The sequence below is a fragment of the Microtus pennsylvanicus genome, chromosome 5 (genome assembly GCF_037038515.1).
Source record: "Microtus pennsylvanicus isolate mMicPen1 chromosome 5, mMicPen1.hap1, whole genome shotgun sequence".
NCBI classification, from domain to species: Eukaryota; Metazoa; Chordata; class Mammalia; order Rodentia; family Cricetidae; genus Microtus; species Microtus pennsylvanicus.
In genome coordinates, this window is record NC_134583.1 from 68,464,160 (window position 1) to 68,488,080 (window position 23,921).

At 49.1% G+C, this 23,921-nt stretch overlaps 1 protein-coding gene across 2 annotated transcripts in view; it reads left to right on the forward strand.

Moving 5' to 3' along the window:
* The first annotated feature begins 5,041 nt into the window (after positions 1-5,041).
* Positions 5,042-23,921, forward strand: part of Itgal (integrin subunit alpha L) — a 37,475-nt gene continuing 18,595 nt past the window's right edge. The window contains exons 1-15 of one of the 2 annotated variants that reach the window (XM_075972340.1): positions 5,042-5,251; positions 6,215-6,314; positions 7,759-7,853; positions 7,962-8,029; positions 8,863-8,980; positions 9,075-9,205; positions 10,110-10,255; positions 14,712-14,844; positions 14,985-15,135; positions 16,431-16,504; positions 16,595-16,727; positions 19,858-20,009; positions 20,342-20,479; positions 20,909-21,103; positions 21,247-21,377. In XM_075972340.1, the coding sequence (XP_075828455.1) occupies positions 5,197-5,251; positions 6,215-6,314; positions 7,759-7,853; positions 7,962-8,029; positions 8,863-8,980; positions 9,075-9,205; positions 10,110-10,255; positions 14,712-14,844; positions 14,985-15,135; positions 16,431-16,504; positions 16,595-16,727; positions 19,858-20,009; positions 20,342-20,479; positions 20,909-21,103; positions 21,247-21,377 (1,820 nt within the window). In that variant the 5' untranslated portion in view covers positions 5,042-5,196. Of the gene's footprint in view, positions 5,252-6,214; positions 6,315-7,758; positions 7,854-7,961; positions 8,030-8,862; positions 8,981-9,074; positions 9,206-10,109; positions 10,256-14,711; positions 14,845-14,984; positions 15,136-16,430; positions 16,505-16,591; positions 16,728-19,857; positions 20,010-20,341; positions 20,480-20,908; positions 21,104-21,246; positions 21,378-23,921 lie in introns of both variants that reach the window. The other variant, XM_075972339.1, reaches the window with a different exon arrangement.

Below are 23,921 nucleotides of genomic sequence, written 5' to 3' on the forward strand. Positions count from 1 at the left end.
CCATCTCTGAGCTCCCTCAGCAGGCAGGGTCCTTCCTCCAGAGATGAATGAGTGGAACTGGTTTCTCCTGATGCAGGGTTCCTATTCCCCCGTTTGCTTTTGATATCGGAGTGCAAGGGCTTTGGGGACTGCACGTGGCAGCCGTCATATCATTGAAGCAACTGTATTGAAATCTACTTGGGGTTTCTTACTGTCACATTCTGCTTGAAGCAGGTGTTCTAGTTGGGTGGTGGTGGTGCAAACCCTTAGTTCCAGTACTTGGGAGATAGAGGCAGGCAGATGTCTGAGTTCAAGGCCTGTTTGGTCTACAGAGAGAGCTCTAGGACAATAAAGGCTACACAGAGAAACCCTGTCTCAAAAAGCCAACCCCACCAAACAAACAAACAAGTATTCTGTAGGCTCAGATGTGTGTCAGTGGTCTGTGTGGAACAGATGTGGAGTCTAGACACGTATTCTGTGTTGGTCTGTGTCAAGAGGAGTTTGCAGGGGCTGGAGAGGTGGCTCAGTGGTAAAGAGCTCTGGCCGCTCTTCCAGAGGACCTGGTTCAGTTCTCAGCATTCATACGCAACTCGCAACTGTCTGTAACTCCAGTACCAGGGGACCTGACAGCCTCACACAGACATACATGCAGGCAAAATACCAATCAATGCACATAAAATAAAAATAAATAAATAAATCAAAAGGAATTTGCAGAGGTTTGTCTTGATTACCATCTACACTAACTTAAAATGTTCCCCATCAGCCAGGCGGTGGTGGCGCACGCCTTTAATCCCAGCACTCGGGAGGCAGAGGCAGGCGGATCTCTGTGAGTTCCAGACCAGCCTGGTCTACAGAGCTAGTTCCAGGACAGGCTCCAAAGCCACAGAGAAACCCTGTCTCGAAAAACCAAAAAAAAAAAAAAAGAAAAAGAAAAAAAATGTTCCCCATCTAAGTTTGTAATGTATTTTTAAACTTTTATTTTTCTAAGTCAGTTAACTGTACTTTTAGATAAAAAGAATTTTGTACCTATGTTTGTAATTTCACAATAAAAATCTGTAGTGAAAAAAACAATAGCAACAATACAACAATAAGAACAACACAACAACAAAACACTGTGTCACTCCTACTAAACAAGGAAAAAGCCAGGGCCAAGGCCTTGACCAGCAAGGGCTTATGAGTTAGATCAGCAAGCACAAGATCCTGGGTTCATACGCTGGTATCACATGGACCCAGCTTTCTGTTTCTCTTTCCTTGACAGCCTCGTGGATCCCAAGCTAACCTGGCACTTTTGATTTTCCTGACTCAGCCCCAAAAGCTGAAGTTACAGGCACCAGCTGTCAGAGTCTACAGAGCAGAAGAGAGCCACATTTAGGCTTCTGAGGTTAAGATGGCGTCCCTCTGAGGGGGAAGAGCTGTGGTCATGACCATCAGTTTCAGGAGGATCAGAGAAAAATCCAAACGGAAGGAACAGGGCTGAGGAATAGGTTCAGAGGACCCTGATGACTGACTAGGAAGGGGTGTGTGTGTGTGTGTGTGTGTGTGTGTGTGTGTGTGTGTGTGTGTGTGTGTGTGTGGAGAGAGAGAGAGAGAGAGAGAGAGAGAGAGAGAGAGGGAGGTGCTGCCTCAGGACTTCCCCCATGTGGTCCCAGCCTGAGTTCTTTGGGTCCAACTTCCTCAAGGGAATCACTTTCTTTGTTTGACCCCCTGACTTCCTGTAACCCTCGAGCCCCACAGCTTCCTATGCCCATAGTTCTTAAACAAAAGGAAAAAAAATTGAGTATTTGCTACAGTTCAAATACACATCTCTCTATGCACACATTGGAACTAACTTAAGGGGAGGCCCTGGGTTCAATTCCCAGAATGAAGGTGTGTGTCACGGTGCCCAGCTGTCATGCTTGCCCCTCCCCCTTCCCTTCCTTTTGTCATGGCAGCTATGAGACTCTACCCTTAGAGATGGTTTAGTGTAGTGCCCTATAAACAGTCTTATGAGACAGCCTGAACCCTTTCTCACTTTAAGAGGTTTTATTTAATTTATGAGTGTATGGTGTCCAGGACGGCCAGGTGGAGGCATCAGATCCCTTGGAGCTGGAGGGTCAGGAGTCGGAGAGACACAGCTTGGGTACTTTTATCTATAGAGCCATCTCACTGTGTACCTCAGGCTGACCTTAAATGCAAGGCAATCCCCTGCTTCAGTTGTGATAGTTGGTTTTCATGATCACACTCAGCTGTGTAAATACACACATACACACACACACAATTTCATGTAATTGGTGTTTTGCCGTGTGAGTACTGGGAATTGAACCGTGGTCCTCTGAAAGAGCAGTCACTACTCTTAACCTCTGAGCCGTCTTTCCAGCCTAGAACAAATGTATTTTACAAGTGAGAAAGGCATGTGTCCAGACCTCAGCACAACCATTGGGTTGTAAAGCTCAGCTCGCAGACAATACAACCTGTCAAAACTGAAACAAAAGCCTCATCCATCAAAGTCCATAGTTCTGGGACCGTCTCTAAATGTGCTAACCTTGCTTTTTGGCTTCTGTGGTTCCTCCTCTGGCTAGCTGTTCTTGTTGACTGAAGTATGTCAATCCAGGATATGGTTTTAGTGCTTAAACACTCACCCCAAGAAAGGCTCAGGGCTACCCTGAGACCCCGAGCACCCAGTGTAATCACCAGGCAACTAATACAGACTTTCTATTGACTTAAACCCACATCTGAGCTGTCTTCTCTGGTGATTACCCCACAGCAACACACATGTTGGGGGCCATGGGGTTTGAATATTTGTGTTTCCCCCAGAATTTATGCTGAAATTTAACTCCAACGCAAAGGTATCTAGAGATATGGTTGTAAGAAGACAGAGGGAGAAAGTGCCATTTTTGAGGCAAATGAAAACGTCCCAAGACATGAACTGTTTTGCTCTAATTCAGGCAGACTGCAGAAACTAGACTGAAAAATTAATGAGTATTCTCACCAGGTGTGATGGCTCACACCTGTAATCCCAGCATGCAGGGCCCTCGGGTACTTCGAGCTTGAAGCTAGCCTGGGCTATAAAGCTAGACCCTGTTTCAAAACAAAAACAAAGAGTTAAAGAGATGTGAAAGTCTGCCCAAGCCTGATGACTTGAGCCCGATCACCAGACCCCCCTAAAATGTCAGCCGCAGGGGCCAGCATCTGGAATATCTGGAAGATGGCAAGCAGCAGGCAGGAGCGAGGGCACTCCCTGCCTCGGCGAGGAGGGATAGAAGGACAGACTCCCCAAGATTGTCCTCTGACCTTCACATACCTCTTGTGTTCATCCCCCCTCCCCGCACCAAAAAACCAAGGTCAGGTGTGGTGGCACTGTTAGTCCCATCACTCTGGGCGGGAGAGGCAAGCAGATCCCTAAGAGTTCCAGGTTAGCCAGGGCTGCACAGTGAGGTTATCTCAAAAGCAAAAAATTAAAATTAAAACAAAATAAAACCCCAAAAGAACTGGGCCACGAGGTGGTGGTGCACCCCTTTAATCCCAGCACTAGGGAGGCAAAGGCAGGCAGATCTCTGTGAGTTCAAGGCCAGACTGGTCTACAGAGCTAGTTCCAGGACAGCTAGGGCTGTTATACAGAGAAACTGTCTCGAAAAACCAAAATACAAAGAACTGTTACTTAAGTTTTTGCTCGTTTGTATCTCTTCGTAACTGACCCCATCTTTCTCCCTCTGTCTCTCTCCTCTCTTTCCCTTCTTCCTCTCCTTCTCTCATTTCCCCCCACTTCATCCCTTTCTCTACTCTCCCTCCCCATCCCAATCATCCACTCCTCTTCCTCCCCTTCCTTTTCTCTCTCTCTCCCTCTCTCCTCACCCCTCCTCTTCTCTCTCTTCTCCCCCTTCCCAGGATCCACCCAGGCCACTTTCAAACACTTGTTCCACTGGCCTTCCTGCCTCCAGCAACCCCTTCATCCTTTTTCTTTGCATATTTTTTTTGTGCAGTTGAATTTTAAAATATATATGCTTTCTGCAAGTTCAAAACAAAAGAAACCCTGTCTCGAAAAACCAAAAAAAAAAAAAAAAAACCAAAAAAACCCAAAAGCGTTTGTTTGGCTGTACCTGAGCGTTTCTCTCTCTCTCTCTCTCTCTCTCTCTCTCTCTCTCTCTCTCTCTCTCTCTCTCTCTCACCCCCCCCCCCCCCAGAGGATCAAAAAAATAACTCTGAATTATCTGATCTTAACCTAACATTTTGTTTTCCTTTGAAACAAGATCTTACTACGTATCCCTGGTTGACCTGGAAGTCACTGTGTAGACCAGTCTGGTCTTTAACTCCCAGAGATCCGCCTGCCTCTGCCTTCCGAGAGATGTGAGCAAAGACGGGTATGTGCCCCCTGCCTGGCCTTAACTGAACATCTTTTGAAAAGAGGTTGAGATCTCCGAGTGGTGGTGGTGCACCACCACCTGGCTAGTAATTAGTAATCAATTTTTTTTTAATAAAAAGAAATAATAAAATGAAAAGAACCCCTCCAACGGTGTCTTCTTGGTTGTTCCTGCCTCGTTGTCTTCGTGTTCCAAGTTTTGCATCTATAGTCTGAGCACTCACATCAGCATCCATGCCATTTCAGAGTGTTTTCTCCCAGTCTAAGGATTTTATTTCATTTTTTAAGGACCAAAAGTAGTTCTGAAGCATGCCACTCTGTAGCTGGCTCGAGGCTGTATCTTCTTCTCCATCTTTTAGCACCCACCTTCTTCCTCTGTGGTTCAGCTGCATCCTTTTAGGGCTTTTTCCCTGAGCAACCCTCTAGAAGTTTTGTTTTCTGTTTTGTTTTGTTTTAGATTATAATATCATTACAACACTTCTCCCTTCCCTTACCCCTATCCAAGCCCTCTATATACCCTTCCCCCTCTATCTCACTTTGAAGAGTCTTCCGGGGTTGAGGCTGCTTAGCTGAAGCAGTATCATTTAACCGCCTCGCTGTCTGCTCTCGGATGATGAGAAAATGCAAGTAGGCACAGGAAGTGTATCTAACCTGCTTACACTTCCTCTCTGAATAGAGAGGTTTCACAACCCCGGCAGGAGCATACCCCTCCCTCCACCCCCACCCAGTGTCACCAGCCTGGTGGCCCTGAGAAAGTTCCACTGCAAGGGGCCCCATGCAAGAGGCATCACCATTTCCCTCTTCCACCCTGTCTAGGTTGCCAGAAAATCTCAAGAGCTCTCAGGGACTGAGGCTGGACCCCAGGTCCCTCCTTGGCGCAGATGAGTTTCCGCACCACCGGCCCCAGACTGTTGCTGTTGGGACTCCAGCTGTTTGGTAGGAGATCCAGCAGGGAGGGGAAAAGGGACAGAGTCTGTGACAGGAACCAGAAGGCTTCGTAGAACTGAAGCCAGTGAGGAGCCACGCTAAGGGGCGGGTGGCATAGGCAATGTGGGACGAGGAGCCTCAGAGAGATAAGTGGGAACCCACATGAAGTCAAAGTATGTTAACAAGGAGAGAAGAGGGTGAGGAAGGAAGCGGGGTTGGGGGGAAGAGATGGTTGGTGGGACCAGGGTTGGGAGGAGAATTTGGGGTAGGATATTATCTCTCCGTGTAGTTTTAGGCAAGTCTTTCCCCATTCAGAGGCATCGCCTCCCTTCACCTGAATAAATAAGGGTGCCCTTATCCGTGACATCCCGGGACACAGGGTTCTAAGTCTGACTGGTTGGCAGTTTCCAGTCTGTGGATGACGCTGTCTGCCTGAGAATGTGTTGAATTCCAAAGGCTCAAGAGATACTTGTGTCTAGTGGGAAAGTTGGGGAGTCTGAGCACAGCTCCCTGCTGGGCGCAAGATATGGAGATTCAATGAGACTGATCATTGGGGTTCTCAGGTGCTGGGTAGCAAGCCCCCCCCCCACAGAAAAGAGCAGTGTTTGGAGCAGCCACGGGGCCTCAAGGAACCCTCTTTTGGTCCCTACATGGGAACTTGGTTATTCTCTGATTGGGGACCCATTTCCCTGGCTTCTTTCTCATGAGCCTCCGCCTTCTGACCCTTCCTTCTTTGCCAATAGGTCCAAGGGGAAGTTGAGTTCTCGGGGTCTGGGGAGGAGTTGCCTATGCCGTGGGAGACAGACTATGTCATCTCCTATTCTCCAGTCCAGGCCCTGGAGGGAAATTCCTGGCACCAGTCCCTCTCTGTTTGGGTGTAGGCAGCCTCTGGGTTCAGAGGAAGAGGCCCTGGGGCAGCACGTGGGATGTGGGGTCCAGACAGGAAGCGCTGATTGAGTTTGCTTTCCTCAGCCGAGGCCTGGAGCTATAACCTGGACACGCGGCATGCGCAGAGCTTCTTGGCGCACGCTGGAAGACACTTTGGGTACCGGGTGTTGCAGGTTGGAGATGGGTGAGTTGTTACCCTTTCAGCTCCTGCCCACCACCAGCCAATTATGTAGAGCCACACATCTGCCCAGGCGCACAAAGCCGGGGGGTGGGGCACGTATCAGGCCTCACTTCGGCAAGTGTCTGCTAGACCGACTCTTCGAAACGGGGGAGGGCTCTCAATACCACAGAATGAGGGGGACAGGCAATGTGCCACTTGAGTGTCTAGAACCCTCTCCCCTCCCCTTCCTAAGTCATAACCCAGTTGAGCACATAGTAGGCAAGCTTAGTCATTGATAACTTTGTTGTGGCTGGTGGTGGTGGAGCTGTTTGAACACTAGGTCTGGACTAGCCAAGCTCTCCATTGCCTCCTCAGGCTTCCTTCCCTTGTTTGCTTTGTTTGGAGACAGGGTTTGTGGATCAGGCTGATTTTGCACTTGCGTTTGCTGTAGCCGAGCGTGTTCTTGAACTCGTGATCCCCTGGCCTCTACCTCTGGGGTGCTGCGATCACAGGCAGGTGCCAGCAGACCTGGTTTCTTTTCCATATTAATTTGAGACAGGGTCTCATTAAATTCCCATGGCTAGCGTGGGACTCATCATCCTCCTGCCTCTACCTCTGCCTAAGTATCAGAGGCTTGTGTTATCTCTTGAGTGGATGGTGAAGTGAATGAAGTTCTAAGGTGTCCACCTGACAGACCACTCTTCGAGGCTGCAAATGGAAAGAAGCCTTAATGTTCTAGAATGATGTTACTGGGCTCTTGGGCGAGAGGGGGCATGGAGGAGCTCCCCTGAGAGTACGAGCAGCATTGCCTTGGCAGCAAGATTTTCGCATCTGATCATTGTTGATGTTGGTGTTGGTGTGTGTGTGTTGTACATGAATATTATAGTGCATGTGTGGAAGTCAGGGCAACCTGCCGAGCCAGTCTCTCCTTCTGCCATTTGGGTCCTGGGGATCAAGTCAAACTCAGGTCGTCAGGCTTGTTACGGAGCTCGTGACAGCCGGTCTTGTGTCACTGTGAAACGCCTCTTTAAGATACAGAGCTGGGAGGAGGTGGCACACACCTTTAATCCTAATACTCAGGAGGCAGAGGCAGGCGGATTTTTGTGAGTCCAAGGCCAGCCTGGTCTTCTACAGAGGTAGTTCTAGGACAGCCAAGGCTGCAAAAAGAAACCCTGTCCTGAACAAACAAACAACAAAACTAAAACAAGAAAGAGCCTGGAGTGATGGCACACAACTTTAATCTCAGCATTTGGAAGAGAGAGGAAAGTTGGATCTCTGTGAGTTCAAGACTAGCCTGTCTACGTAGCAAGTTCTAGGCTAGCCAGGGCTACCTATATAGTGAAACCCTGTCTCAAAGAGAAAGGAAGGAAAGAAGGAAAGAAGAAGGAATGGGTAGGAAATGAGAAAAGAGGGACTGGGTAGGCAAAGGTCCAGGCACCTTCATCTCACAAGTGAAATTTTCCATCAGGGTTGTCGTGGGAGCCCCAGGTGAGGGGAACAACACGGGAAGCCTCTATGAGTGTCACCCAAGCAATCGCTCCTGCCAGCCACTCAGCCTGCATGGTGAGTAAGGAAGGAAGGAGATGGGAAGTGTGACCCCAGGGAAACTGAGGCTGACCCCAACACGCCCGATGACCTGAGTTCCTCCGACTCCCTTTCTGTTGCGTACAGGTTCTAACTATACCTCCAAATACCTGGGAATGACCTTAGTGACAGACGCCGCCGCCGGAAGCCTTTTGGTAAGAATTTTATATGATTCCATCAAGGCCTGGGAAGCTAAGCACTAGGAAAGAGAAGCCAGGTACAGGGTATAGACCTGGAATCCCAGCCCAGACTGTTGTTGTAATTGATACGGGGTCTTGTTATATAGCCCAGCCTGGCCATCTCTCGCTTCAGCCTCCCGAGTGCTGGGATTACAGGCACGCGCCTCCGTGCCCCCATAGGCGGCAGTGTCTCACTGTAACTACTACAGGTGAGGCACTGTGCTGGAGTCCATGGGGTAAGGCTGTAAGACACAGAGACGAACCAAGTGTCAAAGCCCTGTCTATAAATTTCAGTCTGATGAAGAGCCAGTGGTTGTAAGTGCAGTACTACCCATTCTGGAAAAGCGAGGCTTTGATTTGGCGAATAAGGGTGTCTGGTTGAAAGGGGTGGTCCTGGGAATGTGGGGTAATGCCCAAGGTGTGCACAGGACAGGGGATGAGCTAAGGGGGTTCGATGTCACTCCATAGGCGGTGAGTGAGCATCTATTGTCAGAGAATGCTGGCACTGGGGACGCGGAGACCCTTAGGGGCAGAAATGCTTTGCTTTGAAAACCATTTGTGCTGGGCATGGTGGCGCACACCTTTAATCCCAGCACCCCAGAGGCAGAATCAGGTGGATCTTTGTGAGTTTGAGGCTAGCCTGATCTACAGAGCGAGTTCCAGAACAGCTAGGATGACTACAGAGAAACCCTGTCTCGAAAAGAAAGAAAGAGAGAGAGAACCATTTGGAGGGAGGGAATATTCTCTGGTGATAATGCCAGAAAGACACAACACGAGGAAGCCCTAACCTTTTCCCTTTGCTGCCTCAGGCCTGTGATCCTGGACTGTCTCGGACATGCGATCAGAACACCTACCTCAGTGGCCAGTGTTACCTCTTTCCTCAGAGTCTGGGGGGACCTATGTTACAAGGGCGTCCTGCTTATCAGGGTAAGAAATTGGAGACCCCGTGGGTGAATCCACAGGAACCGGCACAGCAGGCCACGCCGTGTCAGCCAGGCCTGTTTGCATGTGGTCTCTGCAGAATGTATGAAGGGCAAGGTCGACCTAGTGTTTCTGTTCGACGGCTCCATGAGCTTGAGTCAAAATGAGTTTGAAAAAATCGTGGACTTCATGAAAGACGTGATGAGGAAACTCGGCAACACCTCCTATCAGGTACCTCTGCATATCGGGAGCCCTAGCTGCAGAGCCTAGATGCCCACCTGAACAGGCTGGAGGGAGGTCTGTTGTGCGTGTGCACGGTTGTACCTATTCCTCTGGCAGCAACAAGAGCTAGGAGTCCAAAGCGGCCCAGTTCTCTGTGGCAGGTTTTGTGCCTGTCTTCATCTTTCCTCTCCACTTTCTCTGTAGATGGCCTTCGCCTTCCGTTTCTCTTTAGATTTCCTGGTCTGTAGCAAACTGCTAAATTTGCATGATAAATTTCCAAAGGAGTACTTTAACTTCCTCTCAACTGATTCCTCCTGCAAAGTCCCAGTTCTGAAGAGATTCTGACTGACCTAGCTGTCACTGGCACAGCTAAGTCTGTCTAGTTTAGGGGCTTCGCAGACATGGTTTCTGGGAGCCATCCAGAGACCAAGAGCCCAGCATGTACTTCTGGGTAAGAAAGCAGAGCCTGGCAGTGGTGGCGCGTGCCTTTAATCCCAGCACTTGGGAGGCAGAGGCAGGCGGATCTCTGTGAGTTTGAGGCTGTCCTTGTCTACAGAGTGAGTTCCAGGACAGCCAGGGCTGTTTCACAGAGAAACCTTGTCTTAAAAAAACAAACAGAGAGAGAGAGAGAGAGAGAGAGAGAGAGAGAGAGAGAGAGAGAGAGAGAGAGAGAGAGAGAAAGAGAGAACAGGCAGAGGCTTTAAAATTATGCTTCTACAACTGTTTATCTAGAGCTGGGTTACTCAGGGTCTGCAGCAGAGGCAGAGACTAAGGCTGGGCATTTAGCTGAGTGGCAGTGTTTGCCCGGCAATCACAAGGCCCTGGTTTCCACAGCTGGGAGGGAAACGGAGCCTGAAGCAGCCCAGTGAGGCGGGTCCAGTAACCCCATGCCCTTTCTTCCTTTCCTTCCTAGTTTGCTGCTGTTCAGTTTTCCACAAAGTACAGGACAGAATTTACTTTCTCGGATTATGCTACAGAGAAGGACCCCGACGTTCTGCTACATAATGTTACACACATGCGCCTACTGACCAATACCTTTGGTGCCATCAACTATGTAGCGTAAGTTCCCTTTGGAGGAAAGACACATCAGTGTTAATTCATCATTTCTCTGTGAGCCAGCTCTTCCCACAGTGTAATGCAGGAAGCCAATGGGCAGGTGCAGTGTGGCAGCTTATTGTATAGATTCAAACGGAAGGAAACGTGTGCCTAACCCATGCCTTAGCTGCAGCTTGGGGAGGCTTCTGCAGAAGGTCTTGAGGTGTTAGAGGTTAGAGGCCAGCCTAGGCTACATCGTAAGACCTTGCCCAAATAAACAAATAAACATTAAAAAAGTTTTAAAAAATCGGGCAACTGGAAATACAGCCCAGCAGTTAAAAGATTTGTCTCGCAATAATAAGGAGCAAAGTTTGGATCCCGACATCCATGTAACAAGCCAAGTACCCAGTGCATGCCTGTGACCCTAGTTTTGAAGGAGACAGAGACAGGAGGCTCCGCGGGGGGCTTGCTAGTTTCCAGCCTAGCTAAGAACACATGAGCCCTGGTTCCAGAAGAGACCCTGCTGCAAAAGCCTGCAGAGAATGACAGAGGAAGAGACACTACGTCTTCTTATGGCCTTCACACAAGTGCGAGCATGCGCACGTGCGCGCACACACACATAAGCCTTTAGAACAATCCCCCCAGCCTGCCGAGAGCCAGCCGTAAGGGTTTATAATCCTAGACGTGTGGAGATGGGAGCAGGAAGATCACTGGAGCCCAGGAGTTCAGGGTGAGCTCAGACAATAGAGTGAGACCCCCATCTCCAAACACTAAAACAGCAGCCGGGTGTGGTGTTGCTTGCCTTTAATCTCAGCACCCAGGAGGCAGAGGCAGGAGGATCTCTATGAGTTTGAAATCAGCCTGGTCTACGTAGGGAGTTCCAGGACAACCAGAGCTCTGTAAGTCCCTGTCTCAGAAAACCAAACCAACCAGACAAACAAAAAGCAAAACAGGGGTCAGGGGCTGGAGAGATAGATCAGCAGGTAAAAACAAAAGCGATGTGTGCATGGTGTTTGGATGCCTAGACTCCATACGAAGGTCTGAGGTAGTGGCACTTGTCCATCATCCCGACACTGCAAAGACAAGATGGCAAGAGACAGAAGGACCCCTAGATGTTGTGGGACAGCCAGCCTGATGACACAGGGCAGCAGCAAATAGGAAAGGCCTGACTCGAACAAGATGGGAGCCGAGGACCCACACCGCGGTCGTCATCTGACCCCACATGTGTAGTGGTGTATCCTCACACATGAAGACGTCAGCACATCATATACACAGATGAACACATAAATGTTTTTTAAAACTAAAGCAAAAGCAAACCTTTCCCTTGAAACGGTAGACTGTGCCGGCAGGGGTGGGCGCTCAGACTGAGGACTAGAGAGTTCTATAGAGTTTGTGTCCCCGTTTCCTCCCATGATCCCCCTGGATGCACACGCAGACTATGGACAGTGGGAAAAGCCCCTACCATTTCACGTTTTTCCTCGTTTTCTCTTCTCTGCCACATGTGTGTGAGTTGAGTATAATGTACACAGCACTCACTGCGCCTTTGAAGACTCTCTGGGTGCTGCTCTGTCTCTGTCTTCTGGGGCTCATTTGATCTGTGGTGGCCATTTCACTGTCCCTGTAGAGGCTGCGGTGGGGACAAGGTTGAGTCACATTGGCTTGGAGGTTGGCAGTCTCCGTCCCTCAATCCAGACGTGCAAATCTCGATTCCAGTTTCCGGGAGAGAAAATGCAGTTAGTTGAGCCTGATTTGGGTGTTCAAGGCCCACTCAGCTGCGGCCTGGATCTACCTTATAGTGTGGTCAATGAAACAAACATGGACGTTGGAGTCTCCCCACTGTTGTTTGCTTGTTTGAGACAGAGTCGTGCTGTGTAGTCTTGAGTGGCTTGGTACTTACTCTGTAGCCCAGGCTTGCCTCAAACTTATGGTAATCCTCCAGCCTCAGTGTGCCTCGTGCCGAGATGACAGGCATACCCACCTTGTCCCTCTTTGGAAGGGGTTTTCTTAGGGGAAGAGGTCCCCACGGGGAGACCAGATACTCTAAAAGGTGTCACTCATGAGAGATAAATGTGGTCATGAAAATGTGTGTCACAAACATCTTCTGACTGCCCAGGGTAGCGTCCTGTGCCTGAACCAGAATTTTGCCAACTTTTTGGCACAAGACCTGAGAACAAATCTTGCAGTGTTTTGTCTGTAGGTGGCATCTGTTACATAGACTTCATTGTTTGACTCTATGTCCTTTCAAGATTAAAAAAAACCAAAGTTCTTCTTAGCTAGTAGACAAGCACAGGCCAGACATTGCCATCGGAGGACTCTTTGTCAAGTTCTAGGTCTAAGCATTCATGCCCCTAGTGAACGAAGCTTAAAATTTCAGTCGGAGTGAGAAACATAAAAACAGGATAAGTGAGTTATATAGCACAGCAGATGTGCGTGCTATACAGAAAAGTAAGGCGACATTGTATATGAAGGTCAGAGCCAGGTCAGAGCCAGACCTTGGCAGGGAGCAGCGATTTGAGACAGGGAGACAGGCTTTCTTTCGCATAGCCCCAGGCTGGCCTCAAACACGCTGTGCACACAAGGCTGACTTTGAACTCCTGATCTTCCTGCCTCACTCTCTCAAGTGCTAGGATTCAGGCATGTACCACTACCCCCAGCTAGAGAGGGGTCCTATAGATAAGACTTCCTGGATATGCGGACCTGAGCCGTACAGACCCAGAGGAAGCTCTCTGTCACTGTCACAAACAGGAGACCACGAACCTATAAAGGGAAAGGTTGTTTAGGTACACAGTTTTGGCATCTTACATGTGTTGTGGGATTGGAACCCAGGGCCTCATCGTATAGAGCAGCATGTTACCGCTAAGTTCCCACCATTACCCAGTTTCGGGAGCTCCAGTCCGTGGTCATCCAGTCTCTCCTGCTTTGGGCCACAGCAGCACACCATGGTTGGAGAGCACGGTGGAAAGAAACCACTCACTTAATGACTTAGATGTCAAGGAGGGAGAGAGGAAGGAGTCAGGGTCCTGCTATTCCCTTCAACGACTCCCGAGACCTCTCATTAAGTTCCACTTTCTAAGAGTTCCTTCAGCTGCCAATAGTGCCACACTCAGGAGACCAAGCCTTGGGGAGGACACTGAAGAGGCAACTAATCAAATGTGGTGGGTGGCACAGGCCTCTAATGTCAGCACTCAGGAGGCAGAGGGATTGTCACAAGCTCCGAGACAGTCTGAACTGTGTAGTTCCCCGATACCCTGGGCTACGTAGGGAGTGTCAGGTCAGCCTGAACTGCATAGGGACTTTAGGCAGCTGGCCTTTACGTAGTGCAACCCTGTCTCAAAGAGAGTGTGGGAGAGACAGCTCAGTGGTTCAGGATGTGTGCTGCTTTTGGAGAGGACCCCAACTCAGTTCTCAGCACTCACACTGGGCAGCTTGTGACTTCAGCTCCAGGAGCTCTAAGGCCTCTTCTGGCCTCTGTAGGCGTCTGCTCTTGTGAGCACACGCCCCACACAGACACACGTGAATCACATAAGTAGACTCAGACTAAAGATCGCGAAATAATAAAAGGGAATCAGGCTGTCTATGTGGTTGGAGAAGAAGGAAGAGGGGACCCTGCAGAACTGTACTCAGGCCTGGGGGCAGGAGTTCAGATCGGTGAGGTCTCGGCTTCCCCAAACACAGGAGCAATGGTCTGATGTGTGTTCATTTGTGCTTACTTTGTTTTTGGAGATACAGTCTCCCTTTTGCTGCCCAGGCTGTCTCCTAACTCACCATCCTCCTGCTTTGACCTCCTGAGTCCTGGGATCAAAGGCGTCAACCATGGCACCCAAATCTGATTTATATTCTTGAAAAGATTCTTTTTGGATTGAGTGTTGTGGCAGATGGCAGTACTCTAGAGGTGGACGCAGGTGGATTTCTGGGAGTTCGAGGCCAGTCTAGTCTACATAAATTCCAGACCAGCCAGGAATACAGTAGTGAGACCCTATCTCAAATATAGATAAATAAAAAAAGAAAGAAAACAGTTCTTCTGCTGTAGCAGAGCCGAAGGCAGCCGGGCTTGGTGGGGGAGGAGTAGCAACTGATAGATTGCTTACTTGGGAAAAGTGACTCCAAATCTCTCTGGCCACGGAGTCCTCTTCCCCACTGGAATTTCACAGAGACAAACACCTATAGCTGACTAAAGTGTGGTTGTCATGTGATCAGAATGAAGGGGGGCCAAACCCAGAGTCACCCCTTCCTCAAACTTCCCCATAGCTACACGTGAACTCTGGGACAGACCTCTGGGCTACGCAGAACAGAGGGAGAGGGTGCCCAAAGGTTGGGGTAGGGGCTTAGGGGAACACTTGAAGGCTTAGAACACCTGCTTGGTAGATTGGAGAAAGGCTTTTGTTTGGTTGACTGGGCAATGATTTGGTGAGCAATGGGGGCGGGAAGCCTTGGGGTTTGCTTTGAGAGGAAGCTGACATGCCCCTTCCTTGGTACACAGGACAAACGTGTTCAAAGAAGAGTCTGGTGCCCGACCAGATGCTAGCAAGGTGCTTATTATCATCACAGATGGGGAAGCTACTGATAAGGGGAACATCGCTGCCGCCCGAGACATCACCCGCTACATCATTGGGGTATGGTCCCCAGGCCCATGCTGTCTCCCCTCTTCTTCTAAGCCACAGGCTCCCTCCTCACTGTGCCAAGGTCTTCTGACTGGTAGAAAGCTGGTCAGAGATTTTGGGGGTGCTCCAGCTCTTCATTGCCTCCCTCACAGGTTGGAAGGCATTTTAGGAACACAGAAAGTCAGCAGAGTCTTCATAAATTTGCCTCAGAACCCATAAGTGATTTTGTCAAGATTCTAGACACATTTGAGAAACTCAAGGACCTGTTTGATGAACTGCAAAATAGGATCTACGCAATTGAGGGTGAGTCCCAGACCCTGGCAGCAGGTGGGGAGGAAGGCCTGGAAAGATGGCTCACCCCACTGTCACTGATTGTGGGCCCCACATGACGTAGGATGGGCCACCTGGCAGGAACCAGGGTGAGGAGCCCGCAGGCACTCTTTCCTGACCTAGAATAAGAGGAGGTTTGGGATGATGTCAGCAGATGGAGGACTGAAAACGGGGACATTTCTCCAGGCAGCCAGGAGTGTTCTGTAGGAATCGGGATCCACAGGGAAGTTCCCCTTGTGTGGATGTGGCCTCAGGGTCCACCTCAGAGGAAGCCATATGGTTGTGCACAGGGCGGGACCAGGCAGACTCGGTCCAGGATCCTTGCTGCCTCTTACCTGCTGTGTGACCTCAGACAGGTCTCTTTCTTCTCTGTTCGCTTTGTTATTTCTGTGAAATGAGAACAATAAGGTCTGGTGGAGGTGGTGGCATGTCTCTAGTTCTGGTAGAGTCCTGTCTCAGGAAGCAAAGACAGGAGGACCTCTGTGCGTTCAAGACCAGCTTGATCTATATAGTGAGTTCCAGGACAGACAGGACTACATAGAGAGACCCTGTCACAAAAAAATAAAATAAAAAAGAAGACAATACCAACTATTTATGGGTGTAAAACTCAGCTGCTGTGCTGGTCCTTCGTGGTAGCTGTAACAGCTGTAACCAACAACAACTAAGGTAGTTGGCTTAAAATAGTCCCATCTTGGTTACTTTTCTGTTGCTCTGGTACAATGGTGGCCAAGGCATCCCACAACTGGAAAACTCTTTTGAAAAATGTGTAGTATTTTATTTAATTGTTGAGAATTTCATACATATATATATATAATTTTATTTTAGCCCTGGCTGTCCTGGAACTTGCTGTGTAGACCAGGCTGTCTTCAAACAGAGATCCGCCTGCCTCTGCCTCCCGCGTAGCGGGACTAAAGGTGCCCACCACCACTCCTGACTCAATATACAGAACATGTCAGTCATCCCGCACCTCAACCTCTAATCCTTCCGGACCCGCCTGTCACCAACCTCCTCTCAATTTCTAGTCCTTATTAGAAACAAAACAAAACAAAAACCCAGGAAAACTAATACGCCGAGTCCAATTAGTGCTGCCTGTATGCACGCAGGCGTGGGGCCGTCCACTGTGCTGTGAGACCCTTGAAAAACAATGATTCCTTGACACTCGGGTTAGTGCTTTCTGCCTTGTCCTGAGGTCCATGCTGTAGCTCGTGCTCGCTGTGCCCACAAATGCCTCTCTTCTCAGTGTTCCTTGGGTCTGCTTTGTCCCGCAGGCACGAACTTACAGGACAGGACTTCCTTTTCCATGGAACTCTCCTCCAGCGGGATCAGCGCAGACCTCAGCAAGGTGCAAGAACGATGAGGGGTGCTGTGGGGCTGACACTGGCTCGGCTGCCTCAGGGTGACACTCACCCTGTTCCTCTCCTTCCCCAAGCAGGGCCATGCAGTTGTGGGAGCAGTTGGAGCCAAGGACTGGGCTGGAGGCTTTCTGGACCTCAATGGAGACTTGCAGAATGCCACATTTGTTGGGAACGAACCACTGACCTCAGATATGAGAGACGGCTATCTGGGTGAGCGCCCTGCTCTGGAAAGTAGCTCAGACCAGCTTTTAAAATAACAGCAGAAACTAACTAACTAACTAACTAACTAACTAACTAACTAACTTACTTTTTCTTTCTTTCCTTTTTGAGGGAGAGCAAGGTTTGAGGTGGAGTCTGACCTAGTCCGAGATAACCTGAAACTCACTGCAAGCCCGTTACTTTGGCTTCCCAAATGCTAGATTATAGGTGTGAACATTTGCTTTTGAGATAAACTGTTATGTACAGGATAGATTGCAACTACCATAGGGCGTGTGTGGAGGTCAGAGGACAACTTGCAAGAGTTGGTTCTTCTTTCTGCCATGTGTGTCCCAGTGGTGGAATTCAGCACATCAGCTTTGGTGGCAACAGCCTTTTCTTGCTGAGCCATCTCAGCAATCCAGTTATCTATTTATTTATTTGTTTTTTTTCGAGACAGGGTTTCTCTGTAGCTTTGGAGCCTGTCCTGGAACTCCCTTGGTAGACCAGGCTGGCCTCGAACTCACAGAGATCTGCCTGTCTCTGCCTCCCAAGTGCTGGGATTACAGGAGTGCGCCACCACTGCTGCATAAAAACATTTAAAAAATTATGCTAAGCTACCAGGCAGTGATGGAACATATCTTTAATCCTAGCACTTGGGAGGCAAAGGTAGGCAAACCTGAGGCCAGTCAGGTCTGCAGAGTGAGTTCCAGGACAGTCAGAGCTACACAGAGAACCCCCCAGCACCTGCAAAAAAAAAAAAGAAAAGTCATGCTAAGCACATAGAAAAAATGGGCAGTGGTGGCAGCGCACACCTTTAATCCTAGCACTTGGGAGGCAGAGGCAGGAGGATCTCTGTGAGTTCAAGGCCAGCCTGGTCTACAAGAACTAGTTCCTGGACAGGCACCAAAAGCTACAGAGAAACTCTGTCTCGAAAATAAAAAAAAAAAATGTGTCTGTCTGGTCACAGTTGCCAGAGGTCTAACCCTGCATAGCTCCAAGCTGCTGGTCCATCTGAGGAGCTTTCCCAGGCTGATGCTCTTCAATTGACTCCGTCTGGTCGGCCTTTCCTCTCTCTAGCTGTCCTTGTGATGTTAGTTCTCACAAGCGGGTGCCAAAAGCACTTACATCTCTGGTCTTATCTGTGGTCTTATCTGATTCTCAGAACCACTTCCATGCAGCTGGTGCTGTTCCCTTTTTTTTCTTTTTTTAAGATTATAAACAGACTGAGAGGCGTGGAGTGATTTTTCACTGGGTCACACAGCTCGGAAGTCATAGCCCTGGGATCCAAGCCACCTCACTGGCTCCCAAGGGCATCCTTCAGGTTTGCTTATGAATACTTTCCCTGGACAGGGATGAGGTTCAGTCTCTTTGCCCTCCTTTCCCGTGCTTTTGTTTTCAGCTGTTCTGCAAAAAGAATCGAATAGACTCTTGAATCATACTTCTGGTTTTTTTTTTGGGGGGGGGGACAAAGTTTCCCACCCGGAACTCACTGTATAGAACAGGCTGGCCTCAAATTCAAAGACACCCTTGCCTCTGCCTCCCGAGTGTCGGGGTTAAAGGGCCTCGCTCCGTATCTACTTTTATTTATTTATTGTGACAACACCCAGAGCAGCATCTGGGGATCACGTGCCTTCTTCCTGCCAAAACTTCTCAAGGTTTGATCTTGGCCCCAGCAGTGGCTCAGAGGTCTTCACGGCCTGTTTGATCCGGCCTTGCCACCCAGGGGAGCTGGGTGACGGTGTTTCTCCTGTGGTGCTCTTCTGCCTCCACCAGAAAGTGAGCGACATGTGGTCATCTTTGATTGGCTGTGGATGTCTTTCAGTGCTGCTTGTGGCTTCAGCTTTGGGAGGGATGGGGTTTCTTTTTTCATTTTTGGTGGTGTCTTGGTGAAAAGATTTTTGGTTTTGCTTTTGAGACATGTATATTGTATTGTATGAGCATAGGTTTGTCTGCATGTATGTCTGTGTACTACTACGTTCATGCAGTGCCCTTGAAGGCCGGAAGAGGGAGTCTTATACCCTGGAACTGTGAGCCATGGCAGTCAAACCTGGGTCCTCTAAAAAAAAAACAAAAAACAAAAAAACAAAATAAAAATAAAAAAAAGGCAGCTGATGTTCAGCTGTCTGGCCCTAAAAAGGATTTTGAAGTAACATGTTTAAGAAAGGATGTTTCTCAAATGTCCTTCCCTTCCCTTCCTTTTGATGTGAGTAGCTGGGACGAAGAGGGAACCAGCAGATTCCCTGGATAGAATGTTGAGTACGTGTGTCTGCCTGCACATCACCTCTTTATTTCCAGTATGCTCATCAACTTCGCCAGGGTTTCTCCGTGTAGCCTTGGCTGTCTAGAACTCGCTCTGTAGACCAGGCTGGCCTCAAACTCAGAGATCTGCCTGCCTCTGCCTCCCAAGGGCTGGATCAAAGGCGTGCGCCACCACACGCGGCTCTTTGACTTCTCCTGAGGCTATTGTGAGGGTTACTTGTGGCCATGAATAGATCCCTGAGGAGACAACAGGGAAGGAAGGGGTTGTTTTTGGTTCACAGTTTGGGAAGGCATGGTTGGAGGAGTTTGAGGTGGCTGGTCACAATTCATCTGTGAAGATTAGATTACTATTTTTCTTTCAGTCCTGGAACTCAGTGTGAAATGGTACTGGCCATAGCAGGGTGGGATTCCCCTCCTTCATTAGACCTTGTGGGAAGGGTGGGAGAAATGGCTCAGTGATTTAAAGCGCTGGCTGCTCTCGCAGAGGACTGGGTGATTCCCAGCACCCACATGGTGGCCCATAACCATCTATAACACCAATTTCAAGGGATCTGACACTCTCTTCTTGTCTCCGTGGTTGTTAAGTACACACATGAGACACATATACATACGTACAGGTAAAGCACTCATATACAGGCAATAAAATAAGTTGTGCCTCAGCCGACATTCTGTGTCCATGGGCACATGACGGACTGTTTCCGGTTAGCAGGTTGTCCACAACTGAGAAGTTCTGGGGTGGTAAAGCTGTTCAGTGCATATGGCCGCCCCTCTCAGGCAAACGGTCTCCCGGCTCTTCCCACGTATCTCTGTTGTAAGCCCAGTATCGTGGGCTCTCCTTCCGCCAGCAGCCTTTGTGCTTCTAACTCTGATCCCCTCTCATTAGGGTACAGCGTGGCCTGGCTGCCCTCCCACAGCTCCGCGCCACTCCTGGCTGTGGGTGCCCCACGATACCAGCACGTGGGACAGGTGCTGCTCTTCCAAGCACCTCAAGCCGGAGGACACTGGAGTCAGACCCAGAAACTCGAAGGGACTCAGGTGAGAGTGACCGGAAGGGCATCTGCCAGGGCAGCGTGTCCTGCAAACACCGTGAAGTGTGGGGTGAATCATGCTTGCCGCTTAGAACAGCCTCTGAGGTAAATCGCCACTTCTCCGCCTTAAGACACTGACCCTCCGAGGGCCCAACTCGTCTTAGTTCACATTAGCTCAATGGTGGAACCTAGAGCTGCTTCTGCTTTTGAGGCGACGGGGGGTCTGGGCGGGGTCTAGGCGGGGTCGAGGTGGACATGGTGCAGCTGAGAGCTGGGAGGGGACCTGCACCTCCTGCTGGCCTTGCTGACTCTTCCTCGGATGCCTTCCTGTCTCCACAGATTGGATCTTATTTTGGTGGGGAACTATGTAGCATTGACTTGGACCAGGATGGTGAGACAGAGCTATTGCTGATTGGGGCGCCCCTGTTCTATGGGGAGCAGAGAGGAGGCCGCGTCTTCATTTACCAGGGAAGAAAGGTGAGAACCAGGGCTCCCAGTGAGGCAGGGAAGAGCAGGGCAGAGGGCGAGGTGGCAAGGAGGGAAGCTCTGCTCAGGTCTGGGTTATTCTGAAGGGCTTCTTCTTCGCTATGCCAATCAAACCCTTTAAACAGCAAAGGGCTGCTGTCGCTCCTTGTGGTATATTGTGCAAGGCCTGGTGCCGAGCGTCTTGAATACATGGCCTCATTTCATTGTGTGATCATCTCCTAAGCACCTGTGAGCTTATGTTACAGATGTGTGCACAGAAACAAACTAGGCTATCAGCATGACGGTGGCATTGTGATGCTTTGAGGGACTTGGTCACACCTTTCTTATTTTGTGCTTGTCAATGTATTGATCGCAATGCCACATTCTGGAAGTTTGCTGAGGTTAAGGGGTTAAGATATGACCCATCTCCTTCCCCTGAAGGTGTTCAGCATAGTCTCAGAGCTGCAGGGTGACCCTGGCTACCCACTTGGGCGATTTGGAGCTGCCATAGCTGCCCTGACAGACATCAATGGGGATAGGCTGACGGACGTGGCCGTGGGAGCCCCTCTGGAGGAGCAGGGAGCTGTGTATATCTTCAATGGGCAGCCCGGAGGGCTCAATCCCCAGCCAAGCCAGGTAAGGTACCCTGCCTGCCCATCAAATTGGGATCCCATGTGCCTTGAAGCCTCCAAGCTCATGGTCCAGTCTGAGCCTTGGCTTGGTTTCCTGCACCTAGCCTCTGCCAGCTTACCATCCATTTCTTTCTTGCTGTCTCCCAGAGAATACAAGGAACCCAGGTGTCCCCAGGAATCCGGTGGTTTGGACGCTCCATCCATGGGGTGAAGGACCTTGGAGGGGACAGGCTGGCAGACGTAGTTGTAGGAGCTGAGGGCCGGGTGATTGTGCTGAGGTAAGATGGGCTTCCTGAGTCACCCTGATCAGTGCGGCTTTCTTCCTCCCTGCAGCCTCGGGGGCACTATACTCCAGCCCTCAGGGCCAGCCCTCCTTCATGGTTTCCTGCAGGTTCAGTAGCTGATACTCAGAGACAGAGAAGGGATTTGAACCCAAGTCTCTCTGGTCCTAAATTCGTTATATGATGTTAAAATCTGCTGACTTGGGTTCTTGGAACCCAAGTTTCTCCATTTTTGAAGCGGTGGTGACATTTCCTGCTCTGTTAGTACCGGGTACGAAGAATAGATATTATCACATGTTATGTCTTTGAAATTATGCTCATGTGTGTGCATGTATGTGTGTGTGCGTGTGTTTACACTCATGCACATCCCACACACATGTGGGGATCAGGGCACAACTCTCTTGGGAGTCAGTTCTCTCCTTCCACCTTGTGGGTCCCAGGGATTAAACTCAGGCTTCTTTACACTCTGACACTTTTTGCTGGCTTCCTTTTTGCTTTTGTGGCAGTGCTGGGGATAGAAACCAGGCCTGGGCAGACGAGGAAGTGTTCTATCTGCACCACCTTAGCCTGGTTGCCAAACCTTTTGTTTTGTTTTTATATGTGGATTTTGTTCTGTCTTTTCCATAAAGAGTCACAATTGAGTACAGTCTGGCTTAGAGCTCAGTCTGGTAACCCAGGTTGTCCTGAGGTCAAGGTCTTTGTGCCTCTACCTCCCTTTGCCAGGATTACAGGGCTGTACCACTGTGCTCAGCATCTGCTGTATCTTGAACATTGGATCAGACACTGGGCCCCTGTCGGGGTCTGATGTTAGCCCAGACTATAAATTATTTTTCTGGACCAGACCCCAACATGAACTATCTCTCTCTGGACTGGCGTGGAGGTGCGGGAATAAAGACACAATTCACATGGCTTTATCGGGAGGGAGATTCTCAGAGATCCCTCATGAAATCCTGAGTTCACATGCTGAAGAATTCCTCTCGTTTATTCTCTCAACAGCCTTATATATCAAAACATAAACTGAGGGGTAAAATCATTAGCATTCTGTTTCCTAGGTAACCAGGTGAATGGCTTTTGGTCACATCCACATCTACCTGTGCTTGCTATCACATCTTCCTGATCTGTATGCTAGCTGTCACTGTCATGTAGCCTAAATTAGCACCTCTTTTTAGGCATTTTTCAAATTACAAAGAAAGAGCAGAACAATATCCTGACCTTTTGTTAGGTTAGCGACAGCCTGTCTGGAAGGGTATGTGACCACCTCAGGTGTGGCCTACAGCTTCAGAGCCTGGCTGCCATACCATATAGAAGTATGGCCCTACAGGCCCCAAGTGTCTGTGAGGATACATATAATGAAAACTTACAGTTGGACTGCTGAGGGCTACAAGGAGATGAGCGGGCTCCTATAAGGCAGGCAGTAGCAGGGGCAGCCGAGTGCAGATCTCTGAGGGGCTGGTGTTGGAGCTGAGAACTAAAAGATGGAACTGTGTAGGCTGGCAGAAGCCTAGGTTAAGAGCACTATAGAAATCCCAGCAGGTGCCCAGTCATGAGGAAGGTAGGAGGCTGACAGGAAGGAGGGCAAGTGTGGCTGGAATGTGCTTGTCCCAGGGCACTGTGCTAGGAAATAAAACTGCTGAGACAGGTGATAAATACATCATGGGTAATAAAAAGCTTGAAATTTATTCTGAATATGATATGGCATGACCATGTCTACATAGTGATTTCCAGGCCTACCAGGGTCTACATAGTAAGACCTGGTCTTAATCTACCCATCCATCCGTCCGTCCGTCTGTCCGTCCGTCAGTCCGTCCATTGGTCTATCTGTCTATCTCTCATATGACAATGGGTACAGTCTTTAAGTCCATTTCCTAATACCACAAACCCCAGCATAGACCCCAACACTGTATCACGTGACGTAAATGGATCTCTCTCTCTCCCTCTTAGGATCTCAATAGCCTAGGCTGTGGTCTTTCTGTCTCATGCTTACCGTACCAGGAATGTAGGCGTGTGCTACTGCACCCTAGGATTGCTCTTTCTCTCTTTTCAAAAGCCGTGTATGTATGTATGCATGTATGTATGTGTGTATGTGTGTGTATGTATGTGTGTATGTGTGTGTATGTGTGTATGTATGTGTGTGTATGTATGTATGTGTGTATGTATGTATGTGTATGTATGTGTGTATGTATGTATGGTATGTATATATGTATGTGTGTATGTATGTATGTGTGTATGTATGTGTATGTATGTATGCGTGTATGTATGTATGTGTGTGTATGTATGTGTGTATGTGTGTATGTATGTATGTGTATGCATGTATGTGTGCATGTATGTGTATGTATGTATGTGTGTATGTATGTGTGTATGTGTGTATGTATGTATGTGTGTGTATGTATGTGTGTATGCATGTATGTGTGTATGTGTGTGTGTATGTGTGTATGCATGTATGTGTGTATGTATGTATGCGTGTATGTATGTATATATGTATGTATGTGTGTGTATGTATGTGTATGTATATGTGCATGTGGGTGTGCACTTAGGGGGTGT